Source organism: Quercus suber, unplaced genomic scaffold (genome assembly GCF_002906115.3).
Source record: "Quercus suber isolate HL8 unplaced genomic scaffold, Cork oak 2.0 scaffold_124, whole genome shotgun sequence".
NCBI lineage: Eukaryota > Viridiplantae > Streptophyta > Magnoliopsida > Fagales > Fagaceae > Quercus > Quercus suber.
Window position 1 is genome coordinate 447,554 of NW_027069588.1, and position 20,024 is coordinate 467,577.

At 38.0% G+C, this 20,024-nt stretch overlaps 1 protein-coding gene and 2 pseudogenes across 1 annotated transcript; all 3 read right to left on the bottom strand.

The window, feature by feature from the left end:
• Positions 1-5,159: 5,159 nt before the first annotated feature.
• LOC136068592 (rust resistance kinase Lr10-like) lies at positions 5,160-6,216 on the bottom strand (annotated as a pseudogene).
• Positions 6,217-7,131: 915 nt separating this feature from the next.
• Positions 7,132-14,819, bottom strand: LOC112017060 (pentatricopeptide repeat-containing protein At3g49170, chloroplastic-like; annotated as a pseudogene).
• Positions 14,820-18,037: 3,218 nt separating this feature from the next.
• LOC112017065 (rust resistance kinase Lr10-like) lies at positions 18,038-19,024 on the bottom strand. Its single transcript, XM_024049528.2, has one exon. The coding sequence runs from the start codon at positions 18,988-18,990 to the stop codon at positions 18,043-18,045; it is 948 nt and encodes a 315-aa protein (XP_023905296.1). The 5' UTR covers positions 18,991-19,024; the 3' UTR covers positions 18,038-18,042.
• Positions 19,025-20,024: the final 1,000 nt, after the last annotated feature.

Consider the following 20,024-nt stretch of genomic DNA (forward strand, 5'->3'; position numbering starts at 1 on the left):
TGATCTTACCAAGAGATTGAAGCAAGGAATGAGCAAGATCCAAGTGGGGTTGAAGATTGAGTGAGAAAATCAAGTCTGGAAGATGAAAAGCCACGGACAGATCGAGTGAGATCGAGAGAAATGAGGGAAAAATCGCGAACAGCTCTTAAATAGGCACCTCAGTAATTCTCGACAGCTGAGGTGTCGAGAGGTATCGAGGAAGCTGTCGAGGAAGGTATCGAGGAAAATGCCTTCGACAGATGCAGGTATCGAGAGGTATCGAGGATCAAGGCCAAATGCAGAATCAAGAAGCTCGATCGATCGACAAGGTATCGAGAAGCTGTCGAGAGGACAGAAGAAATCTCGATCGATCCACAAGGTATCGAGACAGGTGTCGAGAAAGAAGACTCAAACAGCATAAGTGAATCTCGATCGATCCATCAGGTGTCGAGAATCTATCGAGGGGACAGAGACTTTCTCGATCGATCCATCAGGTGTCGAAGAGGTGTCGAGATTGCGATAAGAAACAACTTGAGAAGCTCGACAGATGACAGGTATCGAGGAGGTGTCGAGGGAGGTGTCGAGCCAGCAGTAAAAACCAGTTTTTCGAGAAAGGAAAAACACAGACATGAATGCAATCCAACACACATCTCAACCAAAGATCCACTCAACATATAAACCTCTCAAAAACATCTCTCAACAAGAAAATAAGCACAAGGATCATGCAAAACACACACACACACTAAACAAGTCTAACCAATTTTATATTTCAAAAACAAGTTATGACAGTTTAGTGAGCATACATTAGCACATGTAAAACCTTTGTGATGGCCAAATCACATTGTACCTGCACATGTATCAAAAGTAGCAAAGAATATTGCGTGTTGTGTGTGAAAAACATCGCAAGATTGCATATGTGTATAGATGTTATGACGATCTGAGATATGAGAAAATAACTTTTAACTCACACACAATCATAACTGTTTGATGGGGACTATCACCTTCGAGGTACATCCTATAACTCCCACATCTCCTAGAATACACGCTTGCAACCATATTTAAAGCATTTTTAATCTTTTTGCTTTTTATTTTCTTTGCATGTTTTCTTTTATTTTAGCATATCATACATGGGTATATAAAAGAGAGAAAAGAAATACCCAAGATGTTAAGCATTTGACATCGCACTTTTGCTATGCCGAAGCATACGAATGTCTTTGACACTGCACTTTTGCTATGCCGAAGCATACAGGTGTCATATTATGATTGGCGGGCACCAGTGGTGAGATGGTTATTTATGCCTTTCTCTTAGGATTTTCTAGTCCTACCCGTCAAAAAGAGTGATATGAGTGTTAAGTTTTAAGAGATAACCTAATCTTACTCATCACAAACAAGAGCCACATAGCTCACTTGCTTAGTTGTGCATAGAGATGCTCATCTAAGCTACAAGAGATACAAAGTTTAGAAAACTTTGTTTCATTGGCCATCCAAGGTACACAAGTACCAAAGTACACAAAACACACACTGTTTTTGTATTTTTCTGATTTTTCAATTTTTTTTTTTTTTTAAAAAAAAACAAAAACAAAACTGAAAGTAAACACACAAAACATGTTAAACAAAATAATGCAAAAACAAGACTGACTCAGCAGAAAAACAAAACACACAAGCAATGCAAAACACAGAAAAACAAAAAGGAAAAAGAAAGTGATGAAATCACTTAAAGTCCTTTTTCTTCCACACCTTGGAAGAGCCTTTCCTTTGATTGAATCCTTGAACCGGCGGTGAGGGGGAAGAATTTAACCCGTTCAAGTTCGAAAGGAACATGAGGGCTTTCAGAAGATCTCCAAGAGGAGCAAGAGAGGATTGAAGCTGATTATGGTTTCCAGATGCTATCACGCCATTGCTCTGTTGAGTGGCTAACCACTTATAGCAATTTGGTCTAGTATGACCGGCAGCTCCACAATGATGACAGAGATGCTGCTTCTTTTGTTTAGGCTTTTGAGAGTTAGCCTTCTTAGCCCTAGGGTTTTTATCATCTTTCTTATCTTGCTTAGGGGGTGCTCCTAAGATAGATTTACCCTTGTCTAAGTTCTCACTAGCTAATTCAGTTTTGACATCAGTATTCTCAATTTCAGTATTATTAGCAGGAGGAACAAAAACAGTATTGCTAGTAGAAGCAGTATTTGAGAAAGAAATACCATACCCCAAACCAGTTCGATCCGAAGCAGATTTCTGATTGCTAAGCATCTCATCAAGCTTTGCACTTGAAGTCCTCTCTAGTTGAGCTCTGACTTGAAACAGCTCTGCTTCAAGCTTCTTGGTCTTCTCAGCCAAAAAGGTGTTTTCAAATCTCAGTGCTCCAATAGTTTGATTCGCCTCATCAAACTTTGTGGACAACTCTTCACGATCAAGTTCCACATCACTGAGCTTCTTGGTGGCCAGCCTGTATAATTTCTCATGCTTTTCAGAGAGCTTATAAAGCTTCTCATAGGCTGAATGGATATCATCTTGATCATCCATTTTCTCAAATTTTGATTCCACCAGTTCTTCTTCTTCATCCACTTCTTCAACAATCCCTTCAGTAGGATTGACTGTGGCGGTGAAGGCATTTAAGATTCCGTCATCCTCATTGTCGGAATCATCTTCAGGCTCAGTGTCACTTAGAGTTGCAGCAAGTGCCTTGCTTTTCCCAATGCTCTTGAGATATGTAGGACACTCATTTTTCATGTGTCCGAACCCATGACATCCAAAGCATTTTGGTCCTGCAGGAACAGTGTACTGACTTCCATCCTTAGCATCCTTCTTCCCTTTGTCTTGGCTTTTAGACTGTGAAGAACTGAACTGCCTCCGGTCCTTGTCGAAGCTCCTTCCATTGGCATTCTTCATAAACTTCTTGAACTGCCGAGTGATGTAGGACTTCATCTTAGAATCTTCATCATCGGAAGACTCATCTGTATCACTGTTCTTTGCCTTCAAGGCCATGCTTTTACCTTTACTTGACTTGCCAATCCTAGATAATCCTATCTCATAGGTTTGCAAGTTTCCTACCAGCTCAGTCAAAGGAATCTTGTCAATGTCCTTTGATTCTTCTATCGCCGTAATCTTGGCATGGAATCTCTCAGGTAGAGATCTGAGCACCTTCCTTACAATCTTGGGTTCAGGGATGGTTTCCCCAAGATTGAAGGCTGAGTTCACTATGTCCTTGAGCTTGGCATAGAACTCATCAAATGACTCATCCTCCTCCATCTTAATTTCTTCAAAGCTTGTAGTGAGCCTCTGAAGCTTTGAGTCTTTGACAGCCTTTGTGCCTTCATAGGTAGTCTGGAGGATGATCCAAGCCTCCTTAGCAGTTTCAGTTGAGGATATCTTTTTGAACTCCTCATTTGTGACTGCGCTAAATAGGGCATTTAACGCTCTGCTGTTGAAGTTAGCCGCCTTGATCTTAGTATCATCCCAATCGGCCGGATCTTCTGTTGGCTTAGTCCAGCCAATCTCTACAGCTTGCCACACCTTTTCATCTAAAGACTGCAAGAAAGCTCTCATGCGTACTTTCCAGTATGCATAGTTAGTGCCATCAAATAAAGGAGGTATAATTAAAGATTGTCCTCTATCCATGACAAACAGGGGTCAATGGATCAAAACAGCAAAGATTAAACCCTAATCAGAGTGTGCCTGCTCTGATACCACTTGATAGGTCACAATCTGAATGACCCCTTGTGATTAACCCTAATTAATTAATTAATTAGCCAAGTTATTAATTAATCAATTTAACATGCAAATACGTGGAAGCACAAACAAATCACCAAATACTAATTATGCAGCGGAAAAAATAAATGACACGGTGATTTGTTTACGAATGGGGAAAACCCTAACGGCAAAAACCCCACCGGGTGATTTTCAGGTCACCACTCCCGAAACTCCACTATTATCAAATCAAGCGGTTACAAGAAAGGAATCCCAAGTACCTTACCAACCTACAGTTGAACCCTTACCCCAATACCCAATTGGACTTGATCTGTAGTGACAGTCTCCACCTTTGATGCACGGCTCCTAAGTATGTGACTAACTAATGCGCGGATCCAAGTACGCGACTTCAGAACACCAACTTGAGGAAGAATGGTTGGCTGCAAAGTTCTTCAGTTCATCCACGTGATGAATAGCAGGAAGATGCTTGGTCACAAAATCCTATGGTGCAAATACATAGCAACTTCTTGATGGAAGATGAACTAGGTCAAGAACCTTGTCTGTTGAGCACAATTTGCATAAACAGAGATTGCTCAATGATAATACAACTTGTGTCTACCAAAACGGCTCTTAAAATAATCCTTTTATATGTTTAGGGTTAGAAGAAAAGAAAGCCCAAAAACATATTCACGGATCCCAAGAAAATCATATTGGAATTCTGACTTTTTAATTCTCGACAGATAGCAGGTGTCGAGGTAGCTATCGAAAGGTGTCGAGCTTTAAAAATCCTGCACTTCAACTTGCTTTTTCTTGGACAGACTTGATGACTTCAACACTTGAGCTTGAAACATTGTTTCTTGAAGTATTAAAAACACCTAGAACTACCCAATTACAAGCAGAGTGCGTTTTGTCAAAGGATTAGCCAATTTACATAACTAAGTGACATATGTTCTTAAACAAGTTAAAACATATATGTCCTAACAACAAGTACAATGGTAGTACAATCATAGTGGCCACGAAGGTAGGCTTGGGCCTAGTGAACAGTAACAATTAACTAGGAGGGCCGAAGATTGGTGCAAATTTATATGCAACGTAGAGCATGAATAATAAAAATTGAAGTACTGCTTTATATCTTCTCAAGTTAAAACCTAATTATTAGTTAATTTTGAGTATGAGTAGATAGAATTTAGAAGTAAAAAAATAAAAGCAACAACAACATACGTTAAGATTAAAGAGAGCTATCATGGGCACAATTATTTATTACATAGAAATATGAATCATTTTTGTAAATAACTAATTGCTCACATTTAGTGGAGATGTTAGCTTTCCCATGTAAATCGACAAATTGAAATATCAACTAGTTTGCATTTGAAATTCAGCTAATTGACTTGATTCACCTAATTGAATTGATGAGCTAGTTGAATTTAAGTTGTCTCCTACATCCTCTATTTGTCCATCTGGGGATTGAATTGATGAGCTAGTTGAATCTAAGTTATCTCCTACACCTCTATTTGTCCATCTGGGGATTGAATTGATGAGCTAGTTGAATCTAAGTTGTCTCCTACATCCCCTATCGGTCTCTTTGGTGATGATGATAGGAAAGGCTTAGAAGGCATTTGTAAGCATTCAACTTCTCCTTCAAGCATTTCTACAACTTTGTTCATTGAAGAATGATCACTATGCTTCATTTGTATACACCATAATGCGACTATGATCATCTTCTTAGCAATTTTCTTCTCTTCCTCTGTTGCATCTTCCATTTCTATGTCATTTCCTTCGCTAAATTGGCTATAGACCCAAGTTGGGAGTAAATTTGGCTTGAATGGTCAGCAAATGCATTCAAGTTTTTTCTTTTGCTTGTCATTTCCAACAATAACATGCTGAAACTATAAACATCAGCTTTATAGTATATCCCCCCAATGTTTTTATAGAACAACTATGGAGCTATATATCCTAGTGTTCCCCTTGTAGTAGTCAAAAATACTATGCTATCATCTATTGGATAAAGTTTTGCAAGTCCAAAATCAAAAATTTTTGGGGTGAGGTTCTCATCAAGAAGAATGTTATGAGGCTTGATATCAAAATGCAAAATTTGCATGTCACATCCTTGATGCAAATATTCAATTCCATGAGCCACTCCAAGAGAAATATTGTATGTTTTCCCAATACTTAAATTGATATTTCCTTCTTGAGAAAAAAATGTATTTGTCAAGAGAACTATTAGGCATAAATTTGTTTATAAGGGCACGCTTTAGTCCCTTAACATAGTAGCCAAAAAGTTGCACCACATTCTCATGGCGAATTCTTCCGATTGTGGCAATTTCATTGGTAAACTCTTGACTGTTTGTTTTGGACTTACCCAACATCTTTATAACTACAAGATGGCCACTTTGAAGCTTTCCTTTATGTAAAGAACCATAGCCTCCTTCACCCAATTTATCCTTGAAACCTTTGGCCATCTTCCTAATTTGTGAGAGAGTACCTAATCGGCATGAGGTTATTATGGCTTTGCAGAAATTCTTCAATAGCATTGTACATTGATAAATGCCTTCTACACCACTTATGTATCAAAAAAACCACCACACATAGAGTTCTCAAGGTAGTTTTTGTTTCAAAGTGAAATAGTGATGGATAAAAACGTTAGCCATTTTACCTCACCAAAAATGGCACTAAACTAAACTTTTCCCTTGGTTAACTAAGAGCTCACAATAACATTTACTACCACGAGCGCATTTCATTGCATCACAAAGCAATACTAACACAACCAAATCTTTTATTTACAAACATTGTTCTAAAAAAAGAAAATCAAAAGCATTGCCCCAGAGAGAGAGAGAGAGAGGAAAATAGCAAAGAAGACTACCAAAATTTGTGAGAGAATTTTAGAACAGGCAATATGAGTTACGGGAGAAAATGCAAATAGTTTTTGTAAATTAAGAGAGAGGAAAATAGCAAAGAAGACTACCAAAATTTGTGAGAGAATTTTAGAACAAGCAATATGAGCTATGGGAGAAAATGCAAATAGTTTTTGTAAATTAAGTGATGGTACAAATCCCTAGTTGTACAAAGAGCTGCAAATATGAACTATAGAGATACAAATTACACAAATCTGGTGCAAGTATGAATTAGAAAGGTTACAGATAGTGGAACAAGTGATGAATCAAAGCTGAAAGAATTAATGACAAATGTACATGCTAACTTAAGATTAATTGCAGCTGGAAGTTGTGCATTCTAAAACTTTCCATTTGTAGGCTCTGTATTGAAAGCAAACTACTTCCAGTCCACCCTAAGAAAACAATTTTAACGAGTGACCAGAATATCCATTCCAAACTTAGCCGAAAGAAGGAAGCTAAGAACCTAGGCAATGGAAAGGAAACTCATATTATAAGCCAAACTATCATTGAGGAAATCCAACATTCTTCAATGTAACAACACCCTAAAACCTAAACCTCACCAGTTGGGGGAAAAAAAAAATCAACATCACCAGTAATCATTGCAAGAACATGTTCCATTTTTGAAGTGATGAAACCAGTTTGAGTCTTTCATCACTATTTCTCTACCTCTAGGCATTGAAATAAATTTGATTGCAGTGTGACAATCTCCATAAACACAGATTCTTAAATACTCTAACAGGTTTTGGTTTCGATATGCTTGGAAGACCAAATGCCACAGCTATTTTTTTCACTGTGCTGAAACAAATATTGCTCCTTTAGTTCATTCTCGACATCGTGGCGAACAAAATCTGTATCAAGTACATAGCCCAATTCCTTTATTTTTGAAGCCAATGGTTCAGTTCATAATAAATATCTTGTGCTAGGGGGTGTGAAGTGTACCCAACATGAAACTTGTGCACCATATTTTCCACCTCAATCCAACAACAACCTGCTTTTTTTATAAAGTTTCTCTCTTTCAAATTTTTTCTAATTATTGCCACATCGTTCCATCAACCCAAGGAAGCATACAAGTTTGATAATAGGATATATGCTGCTAGATCATATGGGTTTTGCTCAAGAATCATCTTTGCAGCAAGTTCCCCAAGTTCTTTGTTGCCATGAACCTGACAGGCATCAGGAAATGTATGCTAGACTAGCGCATCAGCCCTGAAATGCATTGAATTAATGAATTTAAGTGCTTCTGAAGGGGATCTGGATTGGTCCAATAAATCAACCATACATGCGTAATGTTCCATTCTCGAAACAATCCCATGTTCTCTGTACATTGAGTTGAAAAGTTTCCAGCCCTTGGAAATTAGCCCCAAATGGCTAAAAGCTGATAAAACAGCAATATAGGTGATCTCATTTGGTCTAACACCATCCCCAAGCATTTTGTGGAACATTTCCAATTCTTTAGAGGTGAATCCATGTTTTGCAAAACCAGTAATCATTGAAGTCCAAGATATAACATTTCGACCTCCCATATCATTAAAAACCTGAAATGTAGCTTCTATATATCCACACCTAGAATACATGGAGATCAGAGCACTACAGATGCTTTGATTTGGCGCAAACCCTAATTTTAGTAGCCATGCATGAATCTGCTCACCCTTACCAACTGCACTGATACTAGCAGCTCCACTCAAGAGGCTAGCAATTGTGAAAGCACTAGCCCCAATTCCTATATCCTCGATTTCACGAAAAAGTTCAAAGGCTTTTTCAGAATTCAAATTGTTGGCATTTGCATCAACAATCATGTTGTAAGAAATTAAATTCTTCTCAAATAGCATATCAAAAGCTTTATGAGCATCTTCCATCATGCCAGATCTTGCATACATGCTAATAAGAGAATTTCCCACACAATTAACCAATGCAAGACCAAGTTTCATAGCATGTGTGTAAACTTGCTCACCCATACAGGGATCAGAAAGATTTGCACATGCCTTAAGATTTGGTGAAACATGACCCTTGATCATTGCACAAAAAAGTTCAACAGCTTCCTTATCATGCCCTCTACTTCGCACGTATCCTATGATAATTGCTGTCCAAGACATGACATTACGATCTACCATCAGGTCAAAAACTTCCCTTGCATCATCCACTGATCCATCTGCTGCACACTTAGCATACATGTCTACCAAACAACACCCTACACTAACATCTAAAGCCAAGTCAGTCCGTATGAACCATGAACGCAATTGCTGCCCAAGATTTTACAATTCTAACTCTGCACAAGCCGAAATAACTCCACCAAATGTAAATTGATCTGATACATACTCACTAAAAAACATATCCAAAAACAAATCTACAGCTTCCATTGGGTACCTAAATTGCATAAACCTAGCTATCATCAAAGTCCAAGTAACTGCATTCTTTTCAGGCATTTTCTCAAATGCCTTATATGCTAAATCCACATCACCACCCTTCACAAACATATCAATCAATGCACACCCAAGACACAAATCAGACTCAAAATATCCACTTTTGATAACAAACCCAAAAACCATTTCCCCAATGAGAACATTTTTTGCATTCGAACACACACGAATCACTGCTGAAAAGCAATACTCATTTAGGCAAAACCCATTTTCAAGCATATCAAGAAACGTGACAATGGCTTCAATTCCCATATCATTTGTTAACTTTTATAATATTGTGGGCTTTAGGCTCAGTTAGATTACTTGTATTGCACACATTTTTGTACTACACTCTTACTTGTATTGCACACATATTTACTTGTACTGCACACATATGCCTCCTATATAAAGGCACCCATGTATATTCTTTGATTATGAAATACAATACTATTGACTTCAGTATTTCTAACATGGTATTAGAGCCACTGCTCTGATCTTTTTAGCAGTCTTATCTTTATTGGTGTTAATCCATTATCAATATCGCTTCTGCCATCACAACAGTCACCGCAGCCTTTTGCTGTTGAACCTTCGACGTCTTCCAGCTGTTGTCTTTGGGTTTCGGACTTGCAGCCGCTGTCATTGAGGAGTCCCACACCGCACAGACCACTGCACGTGTCATCATTGTCGTCAATATTGCTCGATTTCGTTTCTGCAGGTATCACTAAGATCGTCTTGCGCCAATCTACACGTTGGTGGAAGCCTCGCAGCCATCGGAGACCTCACGCGCCACCCAAAGTTTTTGCGTCAAAGCTTACACACCATATGCGCCATCATTAGCTCCAGGCTGACGTCACTCGTGACGTCATCAGTGCCATGTCAGCCCTAGCTTACGTCAGCATCCAGTCATCTGCTGATGTCATCACTGCTGGCCGTTGACTTTGACCAAGCTGTTGACTTTTCTCCAGGGTTGACTTTTTGTAGTCCAGGTTCTCCTTACCCAGTTTTTCTCGTAGATTTCATTTTTGCAGTTTGTTTTTGCATATTGTGTCTCTAAATGGATAAAAAGGATATTTTTCTTCCTCACCCCATCAATACTATATTGGAGGGGAATAAGAATTACTTATCTTGGTCTTAAGCTATACGTAGTTTTCTTAAAGGTTGCATGCTCTGGCATTATTGCATTGGTGCAATCACTATTCCTGTCAAAGGGGCAAATGAAGAAGATGCTGCCTTCCTAAGTTGCATGATTGAATGTGATAGTCACAACCACATGATCCATACATGGATTCGGAACACTTCCATTCCCTCAATCTCTAATCTGTTGGGCAACTTTAATGACGCAAAATCAGCATGAGATATGTTGGCCAAAAGGTACTCCACTACTCACAGATCCATGAAATATCAGTTAGTAGTTGAATTGCATCAACTCAGGCAAGAACCAAGGTAATCCATCAATGACTACTATGATCAGCTTCACTTCATTTGGGACCAAATTGACCTTTCTGATCTAACTTGGGCATGCTCAAAGGATGCTCAGCAATATGCTACCATTAGAGATGAATTTCGCCTCTATGAATTCCTGATATCACTTCACAAAGACTTTGAGCCCATTCGAGGTCAGCTTCTTAATCGCAGTCCTCCTCCCTCTCTTGATACTACTGTAAACGAGTTGGTTAGAGAAGAAACTCGTCTTGCAACCCTTCAGGCCCATAATAAGCTCAATGTTCTGGCTATTACTCCTTCTGCTCCTCCTATAGAGCAACCTCAGCAATCAGGTGATTCCTTTGGCACTAGCAATTGTCGCAAGCATACCAACAAAAAGTTCTGCAACTATTGCAAGTGTCCTGGCCACACCATTGAGACTTGTTACCATCACAACAAATCTATTGTTGTTGTTGCTAATACTGAGCCTATACCACCAATGCCTTCCATTTCAGCTAAGTCACAGTCTTTTGGATCCATTATCAACCTCTCCCCCACTGAATTACAGGATATTATAGCTTAGGCTGTTCGTATGGCTGGTAATGTATCTCTTTCCGCTACTCTCTCAGTTCTGCCTGATAAGCCTCAAACTTGGCTTTTTGATTCTGCCTGTTGCAATCACATGACACCTTACTCGTCCTTATTCTCCAAACTTGACCTTGCACCACATCCTCTTAATATTCATATAGTTGATGGTTCCACTATGCATGGGAATAGTCTAAGTTTTTTTTTTGACCTCCAACCTCTTTGTTCTTGGGGTCTTCCATGTACCTGACCTATCCTATAATTTGTGCTCTGTGGGCCAATTAGCTGAACTAGGATATCACCTTATTTTTTACTATTCTGGGTGTATTGTGCAAGATCCGAGGACGGGGCAAAAGCTTGGGACCGGTCCTAGAGTTGGGTATTTGTTTCCCGTGGACAATCTTCATCTTTCACCTGTTGCTCCTATTTCTGTTGTTACTGCAGTTGCTGCAGTTTCTTCCTTACCTTCTCTCGCACTTTGCATTCTCATCTTGGTCATACACCATCTTCTCGGGTACAATAGTTAGCTTCTAAGGGTCTGTTGGGTTCTGTGTCTAAAAACAATTTTGATTATACTTCATGCTAGTTAGGAAAATAGCCAACTTTGCATTTCAATAACAGTGAATCTATCTCTAATAGTATTTTTGAGTTAATTCATTCTGATATTTGGGGACCTTCCCCTGTTACTAATATTGGTGGATCTCGATATTTTGTTGTTTTTATTGAGGATTATTCTCATTATAGTTGGATCTTTCCTATGAAATCTCGTTCTGAAATCTTACCAATATATAGTAACTTTGCAAAAATGGTTGAAACACAATTGTCCAAATGTATTAAAACTTTTCGAACTGATAATGCTCTTAAATATACTCACTATGCTTTTCAAGCTCTATTACATTCTTATGGCATTGTACATCATCTAACTTGTCCAAATACCTCTCAACAAAATGGTCGAGTCGAAAGAAAACTTCGTCATATTCTTGACACTATTCGTGCCCTTCTTCTTTTTGCCAAAGTTCCTTCCTTATTTTAGGGTGAAGCCGCTCTTCATGCTGTTCATGCTATTAATCGCATTCCAAGCGCTGTCATCCATAATCAGACTTTGTATGAGCGCCTTTTTGGGTCACCCCCTGACTATCATTACCTTCGCTCCTTCGGATCTGTTTATTTCATTATTCTTCAGCCTTATGGGCACAACAAACTTGATCCTCGATCTAGACTTTGTTGTTTCCTTGGTTATGGCGAAACTCAAAAATGGTATCAGTGTTATGATCCTATCTCTCATCATCTTCGTGTTTCCTGTAATGTTGTCTTTTGGGAACATTGCTTGTTTGTTGAACTCTCTCATTTTCGTTCTTCCTTAACTAACTCCTCTGTTTTAGAAATCTTTCCAGATGAATCTCATGTTCCTTCTACAAATACTCTTGATCCTTCTTTGGACTTCTCTATCCAACCTTCAGATATTTTTTATGCTTCTCCTAGATAGGTCGAAGATGAACAGGTTGATGACGAGCTACCCCACCTTGAGCTTGGGTCCCTTGCTCCTGCTTCCCTTGAAGGTCCTCCACAAGACATTTCACCTCGCCACTCAACCTGGGTAAGATCCATCCCTGCACATTTACTTGACTATCATTGTTACACTGCCCTTGCTACACTCTACGAGCCTCAAACCTATTGTGTGGCCTCCACTGACCCTTTATGGTAGAATGCAATGAAAGAGGAACTTGATGCATTAACCAAAAACCATACTTGGGATCTGGTTACTCTCCCTCCTAGATAGTCTATGGTTGGTTGTAAGTGGGTCTATAAGATCAAGACTCACTCTGATGGGTCCATTGAGCATTACAAGGCTCGTCTTGTTGTAAAAGATTTTACACAGGAGTATGGGATTGATTATGAAGAGATCTTTACTCCAGTTACTCGTATCTTATCTGTTCGTGCCCTCTTAGCTGTTGCCGTTGCTAGTAAATGAGACCTTTTTTAGATGGATGTTAAAAATGCCTTTCTTAAGGGGGATTTGAGTGAAGAAGTCTATATGCAACCTCCTCTTAGTCTTTTTGTTGAATCAAACAAGGTTTTTCACCTTCAACGTGCACTTTATGGCCTTAAACAAGCTCCACAAGCTTGGTTTGCCAAGTTCAACTCCACCATCTTTCGCTTGGGTTACACTGCCAGTCCTTATGATTCTGCCTTATTTCTTTGTCGCAATGATAAATGCACCATTTTGCTTCTCCTATATGTAGATGATATGATCATAATTGGTGATGACCTCAGTGGCATTCAAGAACTCAAGAATTTTCTCGGTCAGCAGTTTGAGATGAAAGATCTTGGACATCTCAGTTATTTCTTGGGTCTTGAAATCACTCATTCCACAGAAGGCCTTTATATTACTTAAGCTAAGTATGCTTCTGACCTTTTGTCTCGAGCTGGACTCACTGACAACAAGATTGTTGACACTTCAGTTGAACTTAATGTGCATTTGACACCCTCTGGGGGGTGGGGAGGAAACCATTGTCTAATCCCTCTATTTACAAACGATTGGTCGGCAGCCTAGTTTATCTCACAGTTACTCGTTCAGAAATTTTTTATGCTGTTCATCAGGTGAGCCAGTATCTGTCTGCTCCACGATCGACTTACAATGCTGTTGTTCTGCGTATTCTTTGATACTTGAAGGGCACTTTCTTCCATGGCCTTTTCTACTCAGCTCAGTCTCCTCTTGTACTTCGTGCATTCTCTAATGCTGATTGGGCAGGAGATCCCACTGATCACAATTCCACTACAGGTTATTGCTTTCTCCTTGGTTCTTCTTTGATTTCTTGGTAAAGTAAGAAACAAACTTTTGTGGCCTAATCTAGTACTAAAGCAGAATATCGTGCCCTTACTGATACCACATCTGAGTTCCTTTGGCTACGATGGCTTCTTAAGGATTTAGGTGTGTCCACATCCTCTGTTACTCCTCTTTATTATGACAACCAGAATGCCATTCATATTGCTCACAATGATGTCTTTCATGAATGGACTAAACACATCGAGATTGATTGTTATTTTATCCGTTATCATCTTATCCATAGTGCTCTCAAGCTCTTCTCAGTCTTCTCCAAAGATCAGCTTGTCGATATCTTCACCAAGTCACATCCTAAAGGATGCCTTCGTGATTTGGTTGACAACCTTAAGCTGGTCTCACATCCACCTTGAGTTTGAGGAGGGCTGTTAATGTGTATAATATTGTGGGCTTTAGGCCCAGTTAGATTTCTTGTATAGCACACATTCTTGTACTACACTCTTTCTTGTACTATACTCTTACTTGTACTGCACACATATGCCTCCTATATAAAGACACCCATGTATATTCTTTGATTATGAAATACAATACTATTGACTTCAGTATTTCTAACATCATTATTTGCAAAACAAGAAACCATAGCACTCTAAGAGACCAAGTTTCTGAAATCCCCCATATCATCAAAAATGGATTTTGCTTTAGCCCAATCCCCACTTTTTGAGTTCAAGCTAATTATACAATTGAGAATGAGAGAGTTGAGGTGGAGTTGGGAGTGAGTCAAGTAGTGAGTGTGAACGAGTTTGCCGAGTTGGAAGTTCCAGGACCTTATAAAGGACTTGAGGAAGAGAGAGTCGGTGGTGAGGTCTAGGTGGATACCCTTTTGGGCCATGAGATGAAATCAAGGGTGGAGATTACTTTGTGGAGGTGGCCCACACTGAGGTGGTGGATCAGACGGTGGTTAAGGAGTTCACAGTTTAGATTTTGTGGTGATGATAATTGAAGGTTATGGCGGGACCGATTTGAGGGTTTGATAGAAGGCAATGAAGGTAGTTTGGAGGTAGACGAAACAGAGAGGCCTAGCATGTTTCTTCCAATAGGCTAGAACCATACAAGAGGCCGGGCTTGTTGCATTTTATAGGTTTGGGTTTTGGTTTGTTTGTTTTGTTATTTTATTTATTATATAATAATTTTTTTTCGTAGGAGAACTTTACTTTAGTTGCATATCGCAGAACATACTGTACAACAATCTTCACTATTAATCAAACTCCTACGTGCAATTGACTCTACTCGCCAGAACTAGTAACCAAGTAATCTAAGGGTTTTTCACTCATAACAGATTAAGCAGTTTACCCTCATGCCCCAAAGGTAATATTGTTAGGACATATGTAGTTCACTTGTTAAGAACATATGTCATTCTTTTATGTAATTGGTTAATCCTTTGACAAAACGCATTTTACTTGAATTTGGGTAGATTTCGGATGTGTTGAAATACTTCAAGAAACCATGTTTCAAGATCAAGTGTTGAAGCCTTCAAGTTTGTCCAAGAAAACAAGCTGAAAGTGCAAGTTTATTAAAGCTCGACAGCTAGCATGTGTCGAGGTTAAGCAAGCTGCTCAAGCCCGTGTGCTCGACACCTGCTCGACAGCTTCTATCTGTCGAGGTTTATAAAATCAGAATTTTTGATCTGATTTCTTGGGATCTGTGAATGTGTCTTTGGGCCTTCTTTTATCCTAACCTTAGACATATAAGAGGATTGTTTTAAGGGCCATCAAAAGGGACACAAGTTGCATAAGCATTGAGCAAAGTCTGTTCAAGCAATTTGTGATTGAAGACAAAGTTTCGCCTTAGTTCATCTCTTCTGAAGAAATTGCTATGTAAGTGCACTTTTGGGTTTTGTGACCAAGCATCTTCTTGATCTTCATCATGTAGGATGAACTGAAGAACTTTTTATCCAACAACTCTTTCTAGTTGGTGAGTGAAGTCGTGTATTGGGATCCGCGCATTAGTTAGTCACGTACTTAGGAGCCGTGCATCAAAAGGAGAAATTGTTACTACAAAACAAGTCCAATTGGGTATTAGGGTAAGAGTTCAACTGTAGGTTGGTAAGGTACTTGGGATTCTTTTACTTGTAACCGCTTGTTGTGATAATAATGGAATTTCGAGAGTGGTGACCTGAAAATCACCCGGTGGGGTTTTTGCCATGTAGGTTTTTTCCATTCGTAAATAAATCACCGTGTTATTTATTTTCCACTACATAATTAGTTTATTGGTGATTTGTTTGTGCTACCACGCGTTTGCATGTTAATTTGATTAATTAATTAAACATGGCTAATTAATTAATTAATTAATTAATTCATCACAAGGGGTCAATACGTTTGTGGCCTATCAAATATAATAAAAAATTGTGAATATCCATATATTTAGGGGACAATATTCGATGCAACCTGCGAACATGACACGAACATGACACAATGTTTGTAAATTAGGATTGAGTTTTAGCGGGTTCGTGCTAGATTTAGGTTGATACAAATTGACTCATGTAATAATCTTGTCATTTTGAGTCAAATACACACGAAACTCGTTTCGACCAATTTAACTGCTTCATCTATAGTGTAGATATATCAACTACAACAATATCTATTAATGTATGGTTTGTACACCATTCACTTTTATAGCGATATCTATGAATGTTTGGTTTGTACACCATTAACTTTTATATTATATTGATATCTATGAATGTTTGGAAGTTTTTATAAAACTTTTTTCTTATCAATTTGTTTTTTTCTTGTATATAACAATGTATATAGTGTCACATCATTTAAAATTTTTGGCTAAAATTCAAAAGCTTTATATTTGAGCAAATTTTTATTTTTGTATTAAAAGGTTTTTGTTTTTGTTATTGTAGTCCTTATCCTTTTGTCTATTGTTGGCTATAAATTTGATACTACTTGCATATGTGATGGAATGCCATTTTATCATACCCAATGACAATTTTATAGATAGTAAAATAAAATAAAATAAAATAATTATTTATGGATGAAAATGATAATTTACTAAAACAAAAAGGTTATAATTTGGATTTCGACTTAAAATTTTAGATAAAATGATAATAGATCAAATATATATATATATATATATATTATGATTCAATGATTTATAGCATTTAAATCTAAATATTTGGACCTGCTACAATAAGAGCAGATGATGTAACCACCCTCTCGCATGTGTGAAAGAGCGGTGAAATGCATTTGGGTACATGTTGATGCTATGCATACCAACTCCATATGTCAGGAACATTTTCATTCAATGGGACAGCTCTAATTGAGCAGCTTGGCTGATTAAGGAAGTATTAATTAGTTGCCTAATCTATTCCAGAGCTAAACCTCGAACGATTCTGCACAACAATATTTGGAAGGATTCCTTCACTATTGGAGGTAGTGCAGCCACTGAATTATTGTAGACTTCGTAGTTCACATAAATTCATTGCTTAGCCATGCATATGAATACTGAACATATAAATAGAAGTAAAGCAATTTCTACAACTGGGCTATTGCCACTCCAATATATATTGCCCGGTTTTTTAGCATTGTTTATTAACTTAATCAATTACACATTCACAAATCACAATTATAAAATTATAAATTTTGTTTCCTCTTAAAAAGACTTTAAAAAATAAATATACCATGTACTAAGCCAAAAAGAAAATTGTTTTAGGTAAGGATAGCTATCATAAATCAAGGGATCAATTATTTGTCACACAAAAATATGAAGTGTCTCTATGCTATCAAATGTGTGAAGACTAATTGTGTGATGCCCCAATTTGATTGATTGTATGATGTGTGTGGTGTGTGACGAGTCCCACATCGGGTATTTACTAGGTAGATCTGGGCTTTATTAACAACTACAAGGAGCCTTAATTGTGACTAGTCCTTTTGAGGTAATGTACAAAGGTGGCTAGCGCTTTTCCTTAGGTCGTTACATATGGTATTGGAGCCGGCCCAGTAATCCTGTGTGGTCTCAGAGACACTACCCCACAAAGTGGGCCCTAACGAGGAGGTTAGGGATTTAAGTGGAGGAGATTATGATGCCCTAATTTGATTGATTATGTGATGTGTGTGGATGTGTGAGGAGTCCTACACTGGGTATTTACTAGGTAGCTCTGGGCTTTATTAACAACTACAAGGAGCCTCAATTGTGACTAGTCCTTTTGAGTTATAGCGCAAATGTGTGAAGACTAATTGCCCCAGTTTTGCGGTGGTGTAGCTTTTCCTTGCATTTAAAGTTTAGCCGATTAACTTGATTCACCTTATTGAAATGATGAACTAGTTGAATTTAAGTTGTCTCCTACATCCCCTGTTGGTCTCACTGGTGATGATGATAGGAAAGGCTTGGAAGGCATTTGTAAGCATTCAACTTCTCCTTCAAGCATTTCTACAATTTTTTTCATTGAGGGACGGTCACTAGGCTTCATCTGTATGCACCATAATGCAACTATGATCATCTTCTTAACAATTTTCTTCTTTTCCTCTAAAGCATCTTCTAATTCTATGTCATTTCCTTTGCTAAATTGGCCATAGACCCAAGTTGGGAACATGCCAAAACTATAAACATTAGCTTTATAGGAGACCACTCCAATATTTTTATAGAACAACTCTAGAGCTATATATCCTAGTGTTCCCCTTGCAGTAGTCAAAGACACTATGCTATCATTTGTTGGATAAATTTTTGCAAGCCCAAAATCAGAAAATTTGGGAATGAAGTTCTCATCGAGAAGAATGTTATGAGGCTTGATATCAAAATGCAGAATTTGCACGTCACATCCTCGATATAGATATTCAATCCCACGAGCCACTCCAAGAGAAATCTCAAATATTTTCTCGATACTTATAGGGATACTTTCTTCTCGAGAAAAAATGTATTTTTCAAGGGAACCATTAGGCATGAATTCATATATAAGGGCATGCTTTGGCTCCTCAGCATAGAAGCCAATGAGTTGCACCACATTCACGTGGTGAATTCTTCCAATTGTTGCAACTTCGTTGATAAATTCTTGCCCATTGGCTTTGGAGTTTCCCAACATCTTTATAGCAACAAGAGGGCCACTTTTAAGCTTTCCTCTATATATAGAGCCATAGCCTCCTTCACCCAATTTGTCCTTGAAACCTTTGGACATCTTCCTAATTTCAGAGTAAGAGTACCTAATTGGTATGAGATTAATTTGGCTTTGCAGAAATTCTTCAACAGCATCATACATTGATAAATGTCTCTTACGCCACTTATATATCAAAAATGCCACTACACATGGAATCCCCAAGACAATCTTTGTTTCAAGGTGAAATAATACTGTGCAGAAACATCACCAAAATGACTATAAGAGAACAAATTTGTTGTTGCACCTGTCACCTATTTTAAATTTTAGTTGAAATTATAGTTAGACACTACAAAAAAGGGGCTATAGCCACGTTTCAAAAATGTGGCTATAGACCCCAAAAATGCAGTTATAGGATATAGTTATGTTTACAAACCTGGCCTATACTACGCAGCAATAGCCCCTTGTGGGTCTATAGCCGCGTTTTTATAACCGTGGCTAAAGGTCGGACCTATATCCACATTTTTAACCGCGTCTATAGGCTTCGGGCCTATAGCTGCGTTTTTCAAAAACGCGGCTACAAACCCATTTTAAGCTGCGTTTATAACCGTGGTTATAGGCTGCGGACCTATAGCTACGTTTTTTAAAAACGCGGCTATATGTTTTTTTTTTTTTTTAAATTCTGGATTTTTTTCCCCAAAAAATTCAAAATTAAACACAAACCCAAAAAATTTTAAATGAAATACAAACCCAGAAAATTCAAATCAAACACACCCACAAAAGCACAAGCTTAGAAACACAAAAGAACACAAACCTATGTAAACATAAGCACAATATCAGCAACACAATAGCACAAATTCAAGCACAGATCCAAAAAATTCAAAATCAAAACTCAAATCCAAATCAAGACATAGACACAAATATTGCTAGAATATCCACTTCATTCAAAATTTTTAGCATCTCCTCCATTTTCTTACTAACAAAACATAAAATAACCAAAAAAAAAAAAACTAGATCTATAGACAAATCAGTGTGCTTGAGATGAAGAAAAAAAGAAAGGAAAAAAAAAGTAGCAGCAGCAACAAAACAAAGAAAAAAAAAAGAGTTGTGCTGGAGTGAAGAAAAAAGAAAAGAAAAGAAAAAGAAAGAAAGAAAGAAAGAAGAACCTGGCGTGACTTGTAGAAGAAAGGAGCAAAAAA

What these genes read in the sequence shown, in the direction of transcription:
- LOC112017065 (XM_024049528.2), bottom strand. Translation starts at nt 18,990, where the DNA reads ATGTATGATGCTGTTGAAGAATTTCTGCAAAGCCAAATTAATCTCATA.